Source organism: Thermobia domestica, chromosome 13, assembly GCF_964235325.1.
Source record: "Thermobia domestica chromosome 13, izTheDome1.hap1.1, whole genome shotgun sequence".
Lineage (NCBI taxonomy): Eukaryota > Metazoa > Arthropoda > Insecta > Zygentoma > Lepismatidae > Thermobia > Thermobia domestica.
Genome location: NC_137466.1, coordinates 206391003 through 206410131, shown reverse-complemented (window position 1 = coordinate 206410131; position 19129 = coordinate 206391003). Strand labels below are relative to the sequence as shown.

Below are 19129 nucleotides of genomic sequence, written 5' to 3'. Positions count from 1 at the left end.
ATAATCTTTTTGAGTAATGAATGGGGAATTTAGGTCTGAATATAATACGAATAATATACGGGAGTGAAACGTGATAACCCACAAATGTGTGTTTATCAAGATTTTACAAACACTTACACTTTTACGAACACTTTTTTTTTTTGTTTAAACCAGTTTTTTTTTTTTTTTTTTTTTTTTTTTTTTTTTTTTTTTTTTTTTTTTTTTTAAAAAAAACCAGCTGGTTTAAACCACCTTGGTATAAACCAGCCAATCCTGCTCCTAACAAATTCATTATATTTTACAAATCGACTGTTCTTTGCAATTTTCTTCCTTAATCGCTTCTTGTTCGGTGTTACTAAAGGTCCACGTGATAACTCGCTTCGAATTTTGAAAACAGTTGTCCTGGAAGTTTTCGTGGTTTCAGTTATTTCACTCGCGACCTTACTTATACTTTTATCCACGTTTTAAATAATTAATTAACAGGTTCATCACAATATCCCTTTCTTTGCTCTTCAACACTTGATCACTCTTACGTTTAAAAGAGGTGTTTGCTGTAACTTCTTCGATTTTCATATATTAAAACACACACACACACACGATTTTGTTCCCAGAACAGCACAGTACGTAAATAAACACAATCAACAAAATGTCGAATGCTCAGAGACCACACTCTGCATAATAGCAAAGACACAATAGAGAAGAATTTTGTGTGGAGTCTTACATGAGTCATCTAGCGCGACAATAGATGATACAATAGGTAAACAATTGGTCCCGCTCACCGCAACAAACAAGTCTTCCTATTTCCTGGGCTAGTTTCTGAAACCAATGCTATTATGAAACCCAACAAAAATCAGCCAGTTTAGAACTCACAAAGAAATTTCAATACACGAAAGATAAAAGAAGAAATATGAAATGTGCCCTACAGTAATTCTCGCTAAAAATTTCCTTTCTCATGAGGAATATATCTAATTAATAATCGAACTCAGATGTACCGAGAAAAATTTCCTGAAGCAATGTTAGGCCTCAGAAGTTTTACACTTAGCGTTTATTTTTAATACAAAGCATGTTAATGATTTTGGAAAAATATGGGTTATGACTGTAGCTTTGTTAAATAATAATAATAATCTAATAAAACTGAACTACCTGAGATGGTTATTCCGTACTTGAAAAATCATCCTGCTGATTATCTCCTGAAATTATTACTTCCTTTTTATTCATAATGGATCCCCCCCCCCCAATGGATGACTCGTTACGCTCGTCGCCTTATAGTCAAAGGGACTCGGGTTCAATTCCCGATGGGAACACAAGTGGTTCGGATCCACGTTAACCTATAATCACTTTTCTGCTCTCTTTCTTGATTAAAATATTTTCCTTTGGTTGATAGAAAAAAAAGAAAGAAAAGGAAATGAAGAGAAGTTTTACTTTTTTCTAAGAATCAGAAAGATTTCATTCAATTCTTTCTGCTCGTGCTTTTTATACCTTTTTAGCTAGCTTTTTTCGTACTTGAAATCAGTGGAAATGAACCACACTGACGAGCTCAGGAAGGTAGGTCGACACTACGATCAAATTTCTCGGCAGTTGGCAATGCTACTTTTGAGCAGACAGTTTTCGTCATGCGTAAATGCAGCAGCAACGTTCTAGCAGCCGTTACGCTTAGCATGTCTTCCCCCTTCGAGTTTCGAAAACAAAAACTAGCCTATAAAAGCTAATTAAATACTTGATAAGGAAAAGAGAAGTTATGAAAATTATTATTGTTTCGTCAGTGAATATTTAACATTTTTAAAGAGAAACTACAGTAATGAAATTTGTTCTGTTTAAGGGGTGTTAAGTACGCAGAAGTAATAGCCCAATAAGCAGCCACAGTACAGACCAAATTCTGGGTAGCCTATAGAGCACTACACCAGTGGTTCTCAACCTTTTTTAACTGACGACACATTTTACAGAACGTGCAGGACATCGTAACACACTTGTTTGATACTTTATTAGTGCTAATACTAATATCTATTAGACACAATAGTGTAAGCCTATAAATTCCTGTAAACGTAGTAATTGTATGAAGTACTGAGTATTGTTTCAATCTTGACTGACTATTATTAAATACTTCATAATTGTTAAACTAAAATTTTGCGACACACCCTAGGGGACTACATAACAATACTGTGTCGCAACACAACGGTTGAGAACCACTGCACTACACAATAGATGGCTCTGGTCCAATGGAACAAAACTTTTTCTTCTTCTTTCTTGTGAAACTGAAACTTCTACGAAGTTGAAAATTTCATTCCTTGTACTCATTGTTTACAACAAAAATAAAGTTTTAACGAAATTGAACTATGATAAGGAAGAGAAACACTACTTATGCTCTGGATTCTCAAAACAGCAAAAATGACCGACATATGAATGTATAATGAGACATCAAATTGTTTATGTACATAAGAACAAAGTTTTTGCAAAATGCAGTATAAAGGATAAAATATTTTTTTCGGGTGGGGTGAAATGGATAAATGGGCACTCTTCGCAAGGTTGAGGGCCACGAAAAGTCACTTAAACTTAAATCGCAGTCAATGCGTGTAGTCTTTATTCCCACTTCACATATTTTTTAAAATACTTTTTACAGTATTTTATACAATCATTACTTTACCTTTCCCCCAGTTATTATATTTAACTTTTTTTTTAAAGTCTTTATTCAATATCCTGCAATAAATTGAAAGAATACTCGTAGACAGCAACATACAGATCTCGCACCAGCTCTGAATCATTCTGCTCGCTAGGTAAATAAAATTTCCCTTTTTTGTACTTCTTTTAACCTTCAGCACCTTTATTGTCCCTTTTTTCTTTAACTTTGGACAGAACCGTATGTTTTATTTTCAATCTAGTTTACACATAACATTCCATAAATTTAGATGACAGATGCAGTCTTGACTTATTGGCTAGGAATAAATTTGAACTGAAACCGGACTTAGAAACCTTTGCAACATCCACTGAACTTCCTGTTCATGTGCTTACAAGATATGAACCACTGGTTTCCGTTGATCTCGAAAGAAGTTTCTCCACATACAAGGCTCTCCTGAGCTCCAAGCGACAGAAAGTAACATTCGAAAACAAAATGTTGTGCATAATCAAATAAAATATGACCAGTTTCTGAAAAACCCAGTAGTATGTAACGGTTTCTCAGGCTAAATATTGCTAAATCTTTGGTTTTAACCACAATTTTATTACAAGATTGTTGTAAAAGTTTGGGATTAAATAAAACAATTTTGCAATTTATGCCCAATGTTTGAAACCAAGATTTTAAAAATATTTGTTGGTGTAATGAATAAAGAATGTTCATGTAACTGTATATTATAGCACTTAATGAAGGTATCCTATTAGCACCTTTTTGAATTACTTTTCAGCCCCTTTTATTCCCTTTTTCCTACCATATTTTTGCACCTTAAAATCCGGTCTCTAGTAATAGCATAGTTAATTTTATAGTGATACGGTAAGTTCGACCGAAATTATGTAAAAGTATTGTACTGTCTCTAGGTTTACCTGTCAGAACACAGTTTCAGTGCTACAGTTACTATGCAAGTGTGTAAAATTTTAAGAGGCGAGATTTGACTGAGAAACACACAAACCAACAGAAAAAGTAACCTAACAAAAACATTGTTAATAATGTGAAAGAACAAAGCACCAATCCGTAAATAAATAAATAAATAAATACCGTATTTGGTGCGCAGAGAATGAAAAGAATCTATCCTCACCTCTCCACAGTGTTGCCCAAACGTTGATACAAAAGTCGCTAAATAGGAGACGAAATGACTCCAATTTTGGGTGAAATGTCACTAAAATATTATTCGTGGAATTTTGTATTTATCCTCATTTTCTCTCTCTCTCTCTCTTTATGATCAATTTCATTCCAACGAAATCCAAAATGAGTTCATAAAAACAAACAAAAGTAAGTCTACAAAGAAAAATCTTACACCTCCTTCATTTTTACTCATGCTTCTACAGATAATCACTTTGTTTTCGGTAATGTTGTATTATTTGTGCTTCTGAACGGAAGCTATGCAAACTAAAGGATTTTAAAGGTTGGAATTATCTTTGTTAGAGGGCAAAAGAGAAACAGCGATTATACTGCTATTGATATTACTCGTCCTTCCTGACGGCTCGCAGCGTGAACGTGGTGCTCAATGCTGTGTTGCCAGCTTTTGCGTCGGGAATTGAAACACGAAATTATTCACTGCAAGTAAATCTGTTTTATAAAATTAAATTACACAAAAGAGAACTAAAAAGAATGTTCTCAATAATCAGTAGGTCTACTATTCAAGTCGAAATTTGACTGAAACAATGTGCATTTGTTTATATTTGGTCTAGGAATTAATTCGTGCGGTTGGTACGCACACATTGAAGCTGTAGTACAAACACAAAATACATAAATACCTTAAGAAAAATATTGTCCATCGCTAGCCACCACTTTCGCCCATCTGTCAGGCAATGTACGGATTCCGTGGCGAAAGAAGTCCTCATCCTTGGAAGCGATCCAGTCAGAGACCCATGTTTCGATATCTTCTGAAGAAGTAAACCGCTGTCCAATCAAATCGTTGTTCATGCAATCGAACAAGTAGTAGTCCGAAGGAGCAACGTCTGGTGAATACGGCGGGTGGGGTAAAACTTCCCATCCGACATTTTCTAAATAGGTTTTGACCGGTTTTGCGACATGTGGGCGAGCGTTATCATGTTGAACAATAAGTTTATCATGTTTGTTCTCCCATTCTGGTCGTGTTCTGGCCAGAGCTTGCTTCAAACGCATTAATTGTCGTCGATAACGTTCTCCATTCATAGTTTCACCCGGTTGCAGCAGCTCATAGTACACCACACCTTTCATATCCCACCATATGCACAGCATAACCTTTGCACAGTGAATATCTCGTTTTGGTTGTGATGGACCTGGTTCACCTGGTTTCACCCAGGCCTTTTTTCGTTTAGGGTTCTCGTAATGGATCCACTTCTCATCACCCGTAATAATTCGATGCAGAAACCCCTTTCTGCTCTGTCGTTGAAGCAGCAATTCGCAAATGGTTTTTCGTCTTTCAACGTCTCTGTCTTTCAATTCATGTGGAACCCAATGTGACACCTTTTGAATCATTCCCATGGCTTTCAAGCGTTTGGAGACTGTTGTTTGATCAACGCCTAATGCTTCTGCAAGTTGTTCCTGCGTTTGACACGAATCCTGCTCGAGCAATGCTGTCAATTCTTCGTCTTGAAATTTTTTTGGCTGTCCAGCTCGCTCTTGGTCTGCCAAGCCGAAATCACCACTTCTAAACCGTGCAAACCACTTCTGACACGTTCGCTCAGCCAGAGCATGGTCACCATACACTTCCACCAAAATACGATGACTTTCAGTCGCACTTTTCTGCATGTTAAAGTAATGCAGCAGGACACCCCGCAAAAACACTTTATCAGGCACAAATTACGCCATGTTCACTTAACTACAAACTGGTGTTGTTGACGCTTTAATCCACTGCCCTATACTACGAACGATACGCGATGACAGGGATTTGCAACACATGTGTGGATACACGGAACTGTGGGACGCTCCGTTCGTTGCACCATCTCTTGTCCACCCGCACGAATTAATTCCTAGACCAAATATTGAAATTGGCAACGTGAGGAAAGGGTGGAAATTAAGCCACTATAATTGACTGAACGTGCTGTTGCCATAGAAACAGTTCTTCTTGCCTGATTGTTATAATCACGCGCAGGAAGAAAGAAAGAAAGAAAAAAAAAAAAAAAAAACAGGACAAGTTGTATCAAATAGGCTGTAAAGTGGGATTCTTGAGGTATACGCTGTGTACTTTCCAGCTCGTCGACGCTTTCGCTGATTACAAATAAACAAAAGAAAAAACAAATGTCTACACTAATTCGACCTAATTGCGCCTCGTTACAGAAGGATAGCTATTCATAGACGGAAAGTCACTAGACTTGTCAGTCAGTCGCCAACCTATGATTAAAAAAGTCGCTAATCGGAAAAATTATTTGTGGTCGCTATCTTGGAAGTTGAATTCCCTAGACTTAGCGACTTTTTCCCAAAATTGGCAACACTGTCTATCCACTACAAAGGAACACACTTTTTAGTCCCTAATTATTTTAACGCTGCAACGGACATATGATATTGCCAAAACCATCATTACTTACAACGTTCGACAGTAATAATTTCAAATGTCGTACCGAAATATCACTAAAATGCAAAGTATTGTTTGGTTTACAGTCATCTGAAAACTAATTGAAGAAACTAGTAAGTAACGAAGTTGTATTGTATAAGGCAGTGATTAACTGCTATATTAAAAATGCATTACTGGCAACATAGAAAGTAACTTAATATACTGTAGTTCCATTAGTTATATAGTAATATCATTTGCAGTTACTAATAAAATGCTGAAAGCAACTTTACAGTCTCAATATCAATTTGAAGCATTAATTCGTTGTAATAAACTGAGAATTTTGGATGTGACATTGTGATGATATCATCATCATAGGTATTCTGCCATTATTGGCAGGTCACTTGCTGCAACTGAGTATCTTTAATGCTCGACGGCCTTCCCTTACCCTCTTCGTTTTCACGTATGAATTTTGTTTTGATATTGTCCATTAATTGTAGTCTCCTTCGCCCCTCCCTCTTTTTCCTGCCACCATACCCTCTAGCACGTCCCTCATAATACAGTTCCTTTTTATCTAATGTCCCAATCAGTTTCTCTTCCTCTTTTAATAATATCGAGAATTGTTCTTTTCTCCCCCACCATTTCTAACACCTTCTCATTCGTTTTTCGCTCGACTCAACTAATTTTCTCGATTCTTCTCCACATCCATATTTCTAAATCTTCCAGTCGTTTTTCATCATTCTTGGGTAATGACCATGTTTCTGATTCATACAGTACATGACTCCACACGAAACATTTTATGAGTCTTTTTCTCAACTCTTTATTGAAGGTTCCACAAAATCGATTTTTCTTCTTCCTAAAGGCTTCTTTCGCCATTCCTATCCTTGCTTTTATTTCACGTTCATATTTCATATAATTACTAATACTACTACCCAAGTATCGAAAACTAGTCACCTGTTCTATTTTCTCCCCTCCTACTTCTATATTTGACACCGAATCTTCCGTTCCATTGTGATAACAGATACCTTGAAAATTAAGTTGGATTTATTATGATCGAAATGTTGCGTATTACTACGTGCATAAGCCTAACGTGGACAGACTTAGTTGTACGCATGTTATGTATTTAAAAAAATCAATTGCATATAAATGACACTGCACAAGAAAATTGTTACTTTACTAATGTGTCTTTTGTGTAATGCTAGGGAGTTTATTAAAGAACATACCTGACAGGAATAACGAATGATGGCGGCCACAGGCTGCAGCCACAATGTAGAAATCTTTCAAAGCCTCGATCTCTGTCGGTACATCTCGCCTGGAAGTATCTCCAAGACCAAGTTGGCCTCTTTCGTTGCGGCCTGAAAACATTGAGAAAAAAAATGAAATTAACAAGACGAATGACATTTCTTTATATTAAGAACTCCCAGAGTTTAAGACTAAAAATCCGGGATACACTATGAAAATTTACACTATAATGCTAATTATGCACTTACTTATCAGTAGACACCGGATGTTCGGCAAAATGCCTATTCTTTAATATTAATGATCAAAAATAACATTTTGAAGTGTATAAGGGAAGTTATAGTTTCAATTTAAACCAATTTTATCTGGCCTATTTTAACTATTTCGCCCTTACTGCCTAAATAATTGTTTTAGTGCCTAATGTTGCCTATTCTATGTATTTCCTTCAAAATAAGACTTCATTCTCTAAAATAATATATAATATATAATTTCGTATTTCAAGAAAGGATTCTGCGTTTTTCGAGAAATATAATATTAACTAACTTATGGGCAGGTCAGTGTCAAGCTTCACCCCGCTACAATAAAAGAATGCCGCCGAAAGCAATGGCAGAGTATGATCCACATTTTCGCCTTTCACTTCCTCTTGTCTGCCACAGTGGTACATTCCATAGATGCACAAAAGAATAACGTTCTTTAAGTCCTCACTTCAGCAAAGTGTTCACGCTGAACTGCTATGTGTACTGATAAAATGCTGTAAAACTTTAGACTGCTGTGTGTACTAAGTGTATATAAAATTTGGACTGTTATATGTATGATAAAGTGCTGTCTAGAATGTATTTACCAAATATACACGGAATGCATGCCAAGTTTCATTTTTATATATACAGTAAAAGAAGATATTAACAAATAGGTCTGTCTATATTCTTTGAAGATTATCTACGACTTGAATTTATTTTTTAGTTGTATTGAATATTTATCTTCATTATTTCGAGTTACATTTTAGTGCCTATTTACTGCCCATTTTTTAAACTTTAAGTGCCTATTTTCCAGACTTTTAATGCCTAAATATCCGGTCTCTACTTATCAGAATTAATTAAATACTACGTCAACACTCACCACAAGACACAGGGAAAAGGGTATCTATTACTTATAAAAGAATAATATTTTTTTTAAATACATGAATATTATATTATATTTTGGAGAAAATAGGACATTAGAGTTTTGAATAAATTTTGGAGGGACAGACTACGTAAATCTGAGATACATTGAAGCCTTACTCATAATTAAACGAAAAAATCGGAGGAAATAACAGATTTTCTTTACATTAAATCATAGAATTAAATGTAATGAAAGTTCAAAGAGTGAAACAGAAGAACGAAAACCTTAGCCGGTAATCGAACCTCTGGTCCGCAGTTTATTTTATTTTATTTATTTTATTTTTAATTTTTGTTAGCCTACATTTACAAGAAAATTTTATAACCAGAGAAAGTTGCAAGAACTTTTAGAATGACCCTTAGATGGCATGACTATTCTCAACCAACAATGATCAACACGTGCTATATAAAAGTCTGTGTATTTATTTATTCATTTCAGAAAACAACAGGCAAATAATTAATTGCAATTTTCCATCATTTTATGGCAATACACTTTAAAATACATACAGCACGACATACAACTCATTTATTTAGAATAAAATTCTACCTACAACTAAAAATGTCTATCTCTGGGTGTCCTTGTGACACCTTATACAATAAACATATTTTTCTGACAGGCGATACATCCCAATGCATTAATCCTTTGCGCTGAAAGATGGAATATGCCATTATAGGGTCTCGTTGTTCCATGTGGGACGTAGAGCCCGATTTCTGATATCAAATATTCTGAATTTATTGCACTATGAATTATCTAAATTGATTTGATGTTGAATTTAACGTTCCTTTCAGCAGAGTGGACCTACTGATTAACGTGGAATCCGAACCACGAGGTCTCTTCTGGAATCGAACCCGGGTCTCCCACGCCAAAGGCGCGTACGCTAACCGCTTAGCCACGAAGGAGCTTCTATGAATAATTTTATGTAAATAAGATACAATGAAATGAGTTCTTTTGCTTTTAAGTGACTGTAATGAATATTTGATCCGAAGATCTTCGCAATTCTCAAATTCTATGTTTATCTACAACTCTTTACATATGCTTGCCTAGATCAGTTACTAAAAATTGTATTTATAAATAGCAGAGTATAGAAAACGAATTACCGAAAAATGGTGAACAGCTATCACATAATTCTAGGAGTTCTTTCGCTAAATGCCTCATCGTACAAGGAGGAGTTGTGAAATGACAATACAGGCGAGACAAAGTTCTTTCTCTTCCTACTTCATGAAGCATTCAACGAAAGAGCTTGTAGTATATATTCACTAAAGTTGCGTGACAATGTTTTCATTATTTGCCGATAAGCAATTCGTTTTGCATGTCCCCTTCGGGACTATTTTGTGCTAACCTACTTATACGAAAAGTTATACAGAAGACAAACGACGATTCAATGAAGTGCAGGCTAAATGTGAAAACATTCTAGCAAATCTCACGAGCTAATTCTAGGCAGAGAAAGAGACAGAAAAAGTATTTCGAAGAACCTCTACTCCAGGCAGTGGACAAAACACGAGTGCAAACGAGAGGGTTTCTCGGTTGATAAACCGTTTCTGTCGGAGGTCGCAGAAGCTACAAGGGAGGATCAGAAACTAAGATTACGCGGCCAATATTTCTGGAGTTTCGCCTGTTAGAGGAATGAGGAGTGCCCGGTAATTTTGATACATGGAGTTGGCAACTGTGCAGTTTCAGCCACTTGCCACATACTGCGCTAACTGTAGGAAACACAAATAGCGACTAGTTTGGAAAACTGGTCTCGCGAAGAAGTCCGTTCAGTTATTCGATTTCTTTAGGCGAAACATGTAACCGCGGCTGAAATTCTCCGGCAACTGGTAGAGGTTTACTGAGTGACAGTAATGTCTCGTCAGTATGTCGCAGAATGGTATCGAAAGTTTGCGCTTGACAGAGAAAACGTCATCGACGAGGAGCACAATGGCCGACTCAGCACGGCATCGACCACTCTTCCTACAGCCCAGACCTTGTTCCAAGCGGCTTTCACCTGTTTCTGCACTTGAAGGAGCACCTAGGAGACCGTCGCTTTGCTTCAGAAGAAGAAGTGCGACACTTCGTGAATACGAGGCTGAACACGTAAGGACAAGATTTTTACCAGGAGGAAATCAAACTCATCCCACGATGCAATAAGTGACTCAGCAGATATGAAGACTAGGTCGAAAAATAACCTAATGTATGCATTATCTGTTGGGTGTATTGTTGTATGAAATAATGTACACACATTTCACTGCAGGTTATGTAACCTTATTTTCTGTTAAAAGTGGTTTTCTAGTCCACACTAAGACGAGGGCTTCATATAGTAAAACAGATACGCAAATAACCTGCCTATTATGACAGAAAGATAAAATTTCCAAAGAACTGAAATCATGTATCAGTTTCGAGATTTAAGAGATAAAACGAAATCTCTAGTTTTACGTCTTACACTTACGCTCATAAGCTTAAACGAGACGAATCATTAATGAAAATGAACGATTTATAGAAGAATTGGTGAAATATAAGTGTGCGTTGAAACGGTGGGACCAGACCGGGAGCTACAACGTCGGGACTTTAATCAATAATACAGTGTACTTTTGGCATCCAAAGGCATACAAGTGAACACCGACAGTTCAACAAGTCGGGAATGAACCCCTTCACTGAATTATCTTCTCATAATTCCACCAGACGCAAATCATCACCTTGTGTTTGTAATGTATTTGGCAACAGGCCATTGCTTCCGCAAATTAGCATTTTACAAAAATATCCAATTCATTGTGTATTATTCTCTTGAGAAAGTAGATATCTCATGGATTTTCCAGAAGTTTCTTGCACACACTCACTCGTCCCTGCGCCTGAGCTGAGATTAATTTGTGATGAACAATTCGTCAGCTCCAGTTGTTTTGTCCAAGGTCGTGAAGATAAACTACAATGGACTACGAAATACAGAGTTCGCAAGAAAACCTGGAAGTGACAGACGTCCAACTTATCTCCATGGCCTGGCGCACGATCTCGGGATCAGTTTCTCTATCTGAACTTGGATGATCAGCTATGTTCTTCTAACGCGAGCGAAATTCCTGGAACCATCTGTGCCAAGTATGCTGTGATTAACTGCTTCCACACATTTCGCACAAGTGATTCGGATTGCTCTCGTTATGTTATGGCCCAGTTCAAACTTGTAAAACAAAGGTTTCCGAGTTAGTTTTGTCGTACTCAACGTTGCAGTTACATCACATACGGAACGTAGTACCGCATAACCTTTCAGGGTACAAACCCGTCCTAACAAGCATCTGGGACGCCTTGAATGCTTCAGTCATGTGATATAGAAGCTTCAAACGACACTAGGGTATGCCAAAAGTACAGAGCGTATGACTCGCGCTTGTATTAGGTATCTAAAAATCTTCTTCATGATTTAAACGTGGTAGAATTGCAAGCACTCGCTAAATCTTTTGCTCTGAGGTCAAAGAAAGGAAAACAATGTTACGAAGTTGTTCTCTTGTATCAGCCAGGGGAGCATGGTGGCTGTGGTAGAGCGCTTACCTCTGGTGAGTGGGGTTATTGGCTGAATCCCTGATCAAGTAAGTTTGTGATAAATGACATTGTGTCCGTGGGTTTTCTCGGGGTACTCTCGTTTCCTCCCACTTTCTCATTCCACCAATTCTTTCATAATCATTCAGTTTCCTCAATCATCCTAAAGGCTATAATCCCAGGACGTTAAATTGAAAGATTTCATTTTCATTTCTTGTAGCAGTCAGAGCCAGTGACATGGACCTGTAATCAGCTCTTGGAGGCGACTTAATGTAGAGAACGACCTTCAAGCCTCAGTCGTGATTCGAAATCCATGTTAAGAGTACGTCTAGTCCTTCATAACTTGGTATTGCCTAGTGGGGCTGCTTAACGTCATGCAAATGAAGTTTTGGAAAAAGTATAAACCATTTGCAAACACCATCAACTGGGACAATGGGACCCGTATGAGTTGACCGCGGCAACTAATACCCATTTTCTTTTCTCGTCTCGTCTGAGTGGTTCTTTACAATTCACCACTGCGCCGTAGTCTTTAGTTGGCACCACATGAACTTACATTCGAATAAACAAAACTACTACTCTATCAACTGAAGGCTATGCTCAGTATTAGGTGAACTACTCGAAGCATCGAACTGTTGCCACCTGGTCAGACGTTCAATGCAACTATGAATTCCCATTAATTGAAACATATATACGAAAAATTTGCCACTGCTTTTGAATCAGAGGTGTTACTCTGCTTCAGAAAACATGAAGCCACATGTTGCGAAGATCACCAACCGATTTGGTTGCTGAACAAATGCATCCTCCATATTCCCGCGTATTATACAGTATAATAATACTGTGTTTAATTCATTAAACAACCCATAACAAGGTGACCTACACACTGGAAGCCTTTTCTACACTTCCGCTTAGTTGTATTACAGTTGAGTCCACAGTCTGCCCAAGCAATTGAGGCTCCCAACAGGGAGTATTCCTGATTTTCCAGGTTTATCTCCATGCTACAGACCTTGTACAATCAAAGTTAAAAAGCAAGAACTTCTTGCATACCTCACCGTCTATACTGAATCGTTAGATCAAGACGACTAAGGTGGCAGGTCAAACCGGAAACTTTCAAGGGCAGTTACTGAGTATTGGTTCGGAAGCCCCTACATGATACCTACGGATACTTAAAACAAAGGTAGGGGCCGCGGTGGCTCAGTGGTAGAGCGTTCACCTCTGGTACTTGGGGTTCCGGGTTCGATCCCAGTCCCCGCCAAGTGAACTTTGTGGTGGACAAACACCGTGTGCGTGGGTTTTCTCGGGGTTCTCCCGTTTCCTCCCACTTTCTTCATTCCACCATTTCATTCATTACTCATCATCACTGTCTCCTTTAGCCTAACCGGCATAACCGTGGGACGTAAAACTCAAAAATCTCATTTCATTTTTTTTTAAAACAAAGGTGTCCAACGTGTCGACTGGCAAGATGTACGGGGTAGGCTCGCGGTACTCTGTGACAAACTTTCTGTATCCGATCACTGTCAGCAGAGTAAATGGAACTTACACGACAATGACCTCTTTCAACGTTCTCTCTTCTTTTATGATTTACTTTAGTTGGATAATAAACGGAAATTTCTGTCTACAACTGACCTCTAGCGGAATAATAGGTAGGTACCTTCCATTAGCCTTCTCAGAAATTTTCTGAAACACTTTAGAATATTTTTCAGATGGCAAAACTGACGCATCTCGGAAGTTCACAATCGTACGACTGAACTAGCTACGACTATAAATGCTGACGGAAAATGACGTCTAGATTACTTGTGCAATAAGCAGTCGAGATGACTTCGCACAGGGTGCCAGGAAAGTATGCCACTAGGCTAACACAGACTATTTATCTCAATAAGTTTATATTAAGGTAAGCAGACTACCAGTAACTTCTGAAATGAAAAGTAGCCCTCAAACCTAAAATGGTTGGCTATCCCTAAAGGATGGTACAATGCTATATAAAGAAGAAGCTTTGCAAACCCTATCATAATTGGGTTGGGTTCGCATAGGACAAGTTTCAGTGTCGTGCTTTCGTTTCTGTTGCAATGATTCTCGATCCTCTTAAGCCGGAGTGAGCAGCAGTAACTGTATGCGTATACTTGAAAAATATCGAACCTCGACCGAATTGAGTATTTTATGAAGGGAACACAATTTCATATGCAAAATACTCTAAAAGTCCACACTTTCTGGTTTTCAACTGTTTCCAAGCAGATCTCGTTGTGCAAGCACTATCGTGAAAGCCTGGAAAATCATTCTCGTCGTGGATGATAAAAATCTATCTATGGCATTGCAGTAGGATGACGATGTCTGGAACTTTAGACATTTTAGGTGAAAGAGTATGATGCTACAACCACTGATATTTGATCAAAACCAAATACAAATAAAAACCTTTGAGCAAAATTTAGCGCGTTTCGCAAAATAACTCAACCGATTTAATACATAGATTCATGACACATGAAAAATTGGGAAGCTACTCTACAAAGAACAGTGAAAACGTTACGATTCTCTTCGCCTCTAAAACAGACGAAGTGACTAAAATCGGCGGCTGGGAAGGTAGTTCTTATGGATGCTAGAAGTATTCTGTTGATTAATTTTCTTCGTATTGTTATAGAGATATTATGCTAGGTTTTTGGAACGAATAAAGAGAGAGCAAGTTCGACGGTTAAATCAACTGAAGAAAGTATCATTCATCGCAAGAGCGGTTGACCTCATACGTGTGTCGCTGAGGTGTAACTTGCTATTGCATCCCCATGACTTGGTCCCAGCAATTTTCGCCTCTTTTGGAAGCTAAAAAAATTCCTTGGTGGACATAGACTTTCATTAGAAAAAGAGCAGTAAACATTAGCCGAGGAGTATTTTCCAGGCATGGAGGAACTTGATTTTCGCTACGACTACGACATTATGACATGTGCATTCGTGTAACGGGAAACACACATCGAAAAACAAAATTAACTTGTAAGAGATCCTCCCATACCTTATACTCTATTCTGAAAACTTTTAAAAAAGACCCTTATATTGGTAACACTGAAAAAGTCTGTACATGTGACCATACTTTAGACACTGTTTGTTAAAACTTTAAAATTCTCTGACTTATCCATTTTTTAAATATTATTATTATTATTTTTAATTAAATTCTCTGACATTTTCCAGGACTTCTTACCAGTAACCTGAATTATTTCGACTTTTCTAGGTCGGTGGGAACCCAGCCTGATGGTTTTCGAAGTAATTCCAACAAAATGGAATTCCTGCCCAAGTAATGTAACTCTGGATGGATTGAAATTTCACTAATTGGATACTGGGAAAGTGGTAGTGTTGCGTAGGCTAATCGTTCGCCAGATATAAGTTTCTTTGATTCCTTAAAATGAAGTGAAATCCTCGAGGTTAAGATCCCACAATTATGCCTTTCAGACTATCGGAAACGATTAGTAAAGCAAGTGAATAGTGATGGAATGAAAAAGTGGAAGGAAACGGGAGTAACCCGAAAAAATCCAGGAGCACGATGCACTTGGCCAGAGATCGAACCAGGAACCCCAAGCACCAGACGTAAGCGCTCTACCACTGAGCCATCTGGCCCCCTTGATTCCTTTTTGTGGATACGATGGAGGAAAAGTTGAAATTAATGAAACTCAAAGGTATAGATAATTTGGGAAAACGCAAATTACATGTGTCCTCGGGGTCATTAATGATGGACACTACACCCATACTACACCCTGTTTCAAAAAGAATATACCTATTTCGAATGCATATATTTATTAAACTTTAAGACAAATGAATATGAAATTTTACACACATATTTACGAACCTCTCAAGTTCAAATTACAGATGTTCAATATGTACTCCATCAGCGATACTAACAATATCATATCGATATTCAAATTCCTCCCATATTCGGGCAAGCATGTCCTTCGTCACTGATGTTATGGCAGTACGGATCCGGTTCTTCAACTCTTCCAGGTTCTGTGGGAGTGGTGGTACATAAACGTTGTCTTTAATGAAACCCCACAGGAGGAAGTCACAGTTTGGCAAATCCGGTGACTGTGGAGGCCAGCTGAGACATGCTAAGTCGCCAGTTCCTTGACGACCAATCTAACATTCGGATATTCACGCACTTGGCGACTCCAGTCTTGTCGAAAAATGAAGTTTCTTCGTGCAGCCTCGGAAACAACCAGTTTTGTAACATAGCGAGATACTACTGACTATTAACTGTGTTTCCATTAAAGAAAAATGGGCCGTAAACAGATGATCGGGATATTGCACAAAACACACTGACTTTGGGCGAATCTCGTACATGTTCAATAATTGCATGTGGGTTCTGTACGCCCCAAATTCGAACATTTTGTTTGTTTACCTGACCATTAACACGGAAAGTCGTCTCATCACTGAACACTATTCGTTGTGCAAAAGTGCTATCACTGGCAACAGCATTCAGAATCTCGTTACAAAATGCCACACGTTTGCGTTTGTCATCAGGACGCAGATCTTATAACCAACCGACGTCTCAAAATACGTCAAATTGTTGTAATCGGCACTTGTAACTCCCAATTGGCCTGACGAAGATTTTGAAGGACTGCGTTGAAGAGCAGTTTGAACTCGTGCAACATTTTATTCAGAAACACAAGGGCGGCCAGGATTCTTTCCTTTGCATACACATCCTGTATCTACAAACTGTGGATACCATCTGCGAATGTTCCACCCATTCGGAGGATCAATTTGGTACCTCAACCTGAAACGTCTTTGCACTGTAATCACGGAATTGCACTTCGCAAACTCGAGAACACAAAATTATTTCTACTGCGGAGTAGCCATTTTAAACATATGACGGTTACCAAGCAAAACAGAAGACAACTAACATCTAGCGGCTATTAATATACACTAGACTCTGTATTCGTTTCTCCAATAGCCGAGCAGAGGCGCAGCGATCGATAGTCTGAACAAAATAATTCTTTGTAATACGTATATTCTTTTTGAAACAGGGTGTATAATTAAAATATGCAGATTTTCGGTCCATTCTGTAGAGAATTTAGGAATGAATATATGAGTTATTCCAATAAGAAAGCAAGAATCATGGAACCTCAAAAATTGTGGATTCCCAAATATTCAACGTTCCTTGAACTAAATACAAGCCACATATGATTTTACCAAATATCTGCAATATTTAGTCACTATGGGTAGGTGAAACATGCATGACTACATTTTCATTTTGTATACCTCTTTATGGCGTTATGAACAATACAGCACGGCGTATTAATATATTTCTGATTCATATGTGATTTTTTGTTACTAAAACAAACTAGCCTATATCGTGAAATATAAAAATACAAATGAGAATATTCAATTGTAATACAAAAATTAAAAATAATAAAATATTCACTTCTGACTGAAAGTATTAGAACAAAGTCTTAAGAAATAAATGGGTTATGAAATTAAGTTTATAGAGCGTGGAATTCCTGGTTCGATCCCAACTCCCGCCAAGTGGGCTTTGCGTGAACAAATGCCATGAGCCTGGGCCCATCTTTCACAATTTCGTTTATCATCACCATTTTCCTTATCCTTAGGTCATAATCGAAGAACGCTGAATTGAAAAAAACACTTCAAATCTGTTTTTTTTATATATATATATATATATAGTACTTACGCCACCCATACACACAGCTCAATGAACACTACAATTCCAAACTGTGGCTGTAGCACCACAAGTAGTAGACTGAAGAGTACGAAATCCAGCATAGAGCGCCACATGCTATGGGATGTACGTCGCTAGCGCGGGCGATTATATAGCCTTTACGCACAGCAATGATTTTTCTTTTATAGCTTTAGAATTTTATAAGATTCTATACGAAACTTTTCAGCAATACAATCATTCGACGATCTTTATGTAAAACGGAATCCAATTTAAAAGAAATCTTCCTTTCCAAATAAGTAATGTGTTAATATGTTTTCTTGACAATTTGCACAGCTCTTAAAGTTTGCAGTAACGTACGCTTATTATAACTAGAACCGAAGAAGGACTACAGAAGATGATTGACAAAATAGTTGACACTGCGAAATTATATAGAATGGAAATCAACATCAAAAAATTAAAGGTCATGAGAATACCTCGTGGAAACACGTCCTTACGGGTCAGAGCAGAACAAAGAGAACTTGAAGAGGTTGATAATTTCAAATCTTAGGGGAAGTATTTTGACGAAAGACGCGTGCTGCACTAAAAGGATCAGGTCGAGAACTGCTATAGGCAAAAAAGCATTCAACAAGAAAAGGTCACTCTTTAAGAAGCAGCCTTAATATTGGACTAAGGAAGAACTTGGTCAACTGCTACATATGAAGTATCGGACAGTATGGTTCAGAAAGTTGAGTGTGGTTCGGAAGTTAAAGAAATACTCAGAGAGCTTCGAAATGTGGTGTTGGAGGAAGATGGAGAAGATAAAACGGACAGAGAGAGTAACAAACGAAGACGTTTCAAAACGGATACGAGAACAGGGGACACTTCTAACCACCATCCTTCGTAGAAAGGCCAATTAGATTGGACACATCTTGCGAAGAAATTGTCTTCTTCACACCGCCATAAAAGGAAAGATAAAAGGGAAGCGAGGAATAGGAATAAGAAGAAGACAACTGGTCGATGATTTGAACAACAGAAGAAAATACTGAAAGTTAAAACAGGAAGCTGAAAATCGAGAAACACTTCCAGGCCCAAACTGAAAATTAAGAAAAGAAAAAAAAAAAAGTCCCAGAACCTGCCCAAAGGCAGAATACTTAATAATAATAAAAATAATAATAATATAATAATATGAGACGTGAACCTACAGCTTAACGTTGGATCCGAACCGCATGAGCTCGAGCCGGGAATCAAATCAGGGTCTCCCAAAGGCGCGTACTAAGGGAAGGATGATGATAATGAAGAAACAATGGAATAAACAAACTGGGAGGAAACAGGAGAACCCCCTGAAACCCTATGCACATGTAGTTTGTCCACTACAAACCCCACTTGGTCAGTGCATATCTTTCAACTGTTTTTACAACCAAATGCAAACTCATGGTTACACTGTTCTAAAACTTCCCAATGTGCATTTCATCATCACTACAGTCACTATTTGTGATAC

At 37.7% G+C, this 19129-nt stretch overlaps 1 protein-coding gene across 1 annotated transcript in view; it reads right to left on the bottom strand.

Moving 5' to 3' along the window:
• LOC145668973 (protein RCC2 homolog) overlaps positions 1-19129 on the bottom strand; it is a 63074-nt gene that overhangs the window by 28898 nt on the left and 15047 nt on the right. The window contains exon 3 of the mRNA XM_081737279.1: positions 7343-7474. Coding sequence (XP_081593405.1) covers positions 7343-7474 — 132 coding nt within the window. The remainder of the gene's footprint in view (positions 1-7342; positions 7475-19129) is intronic.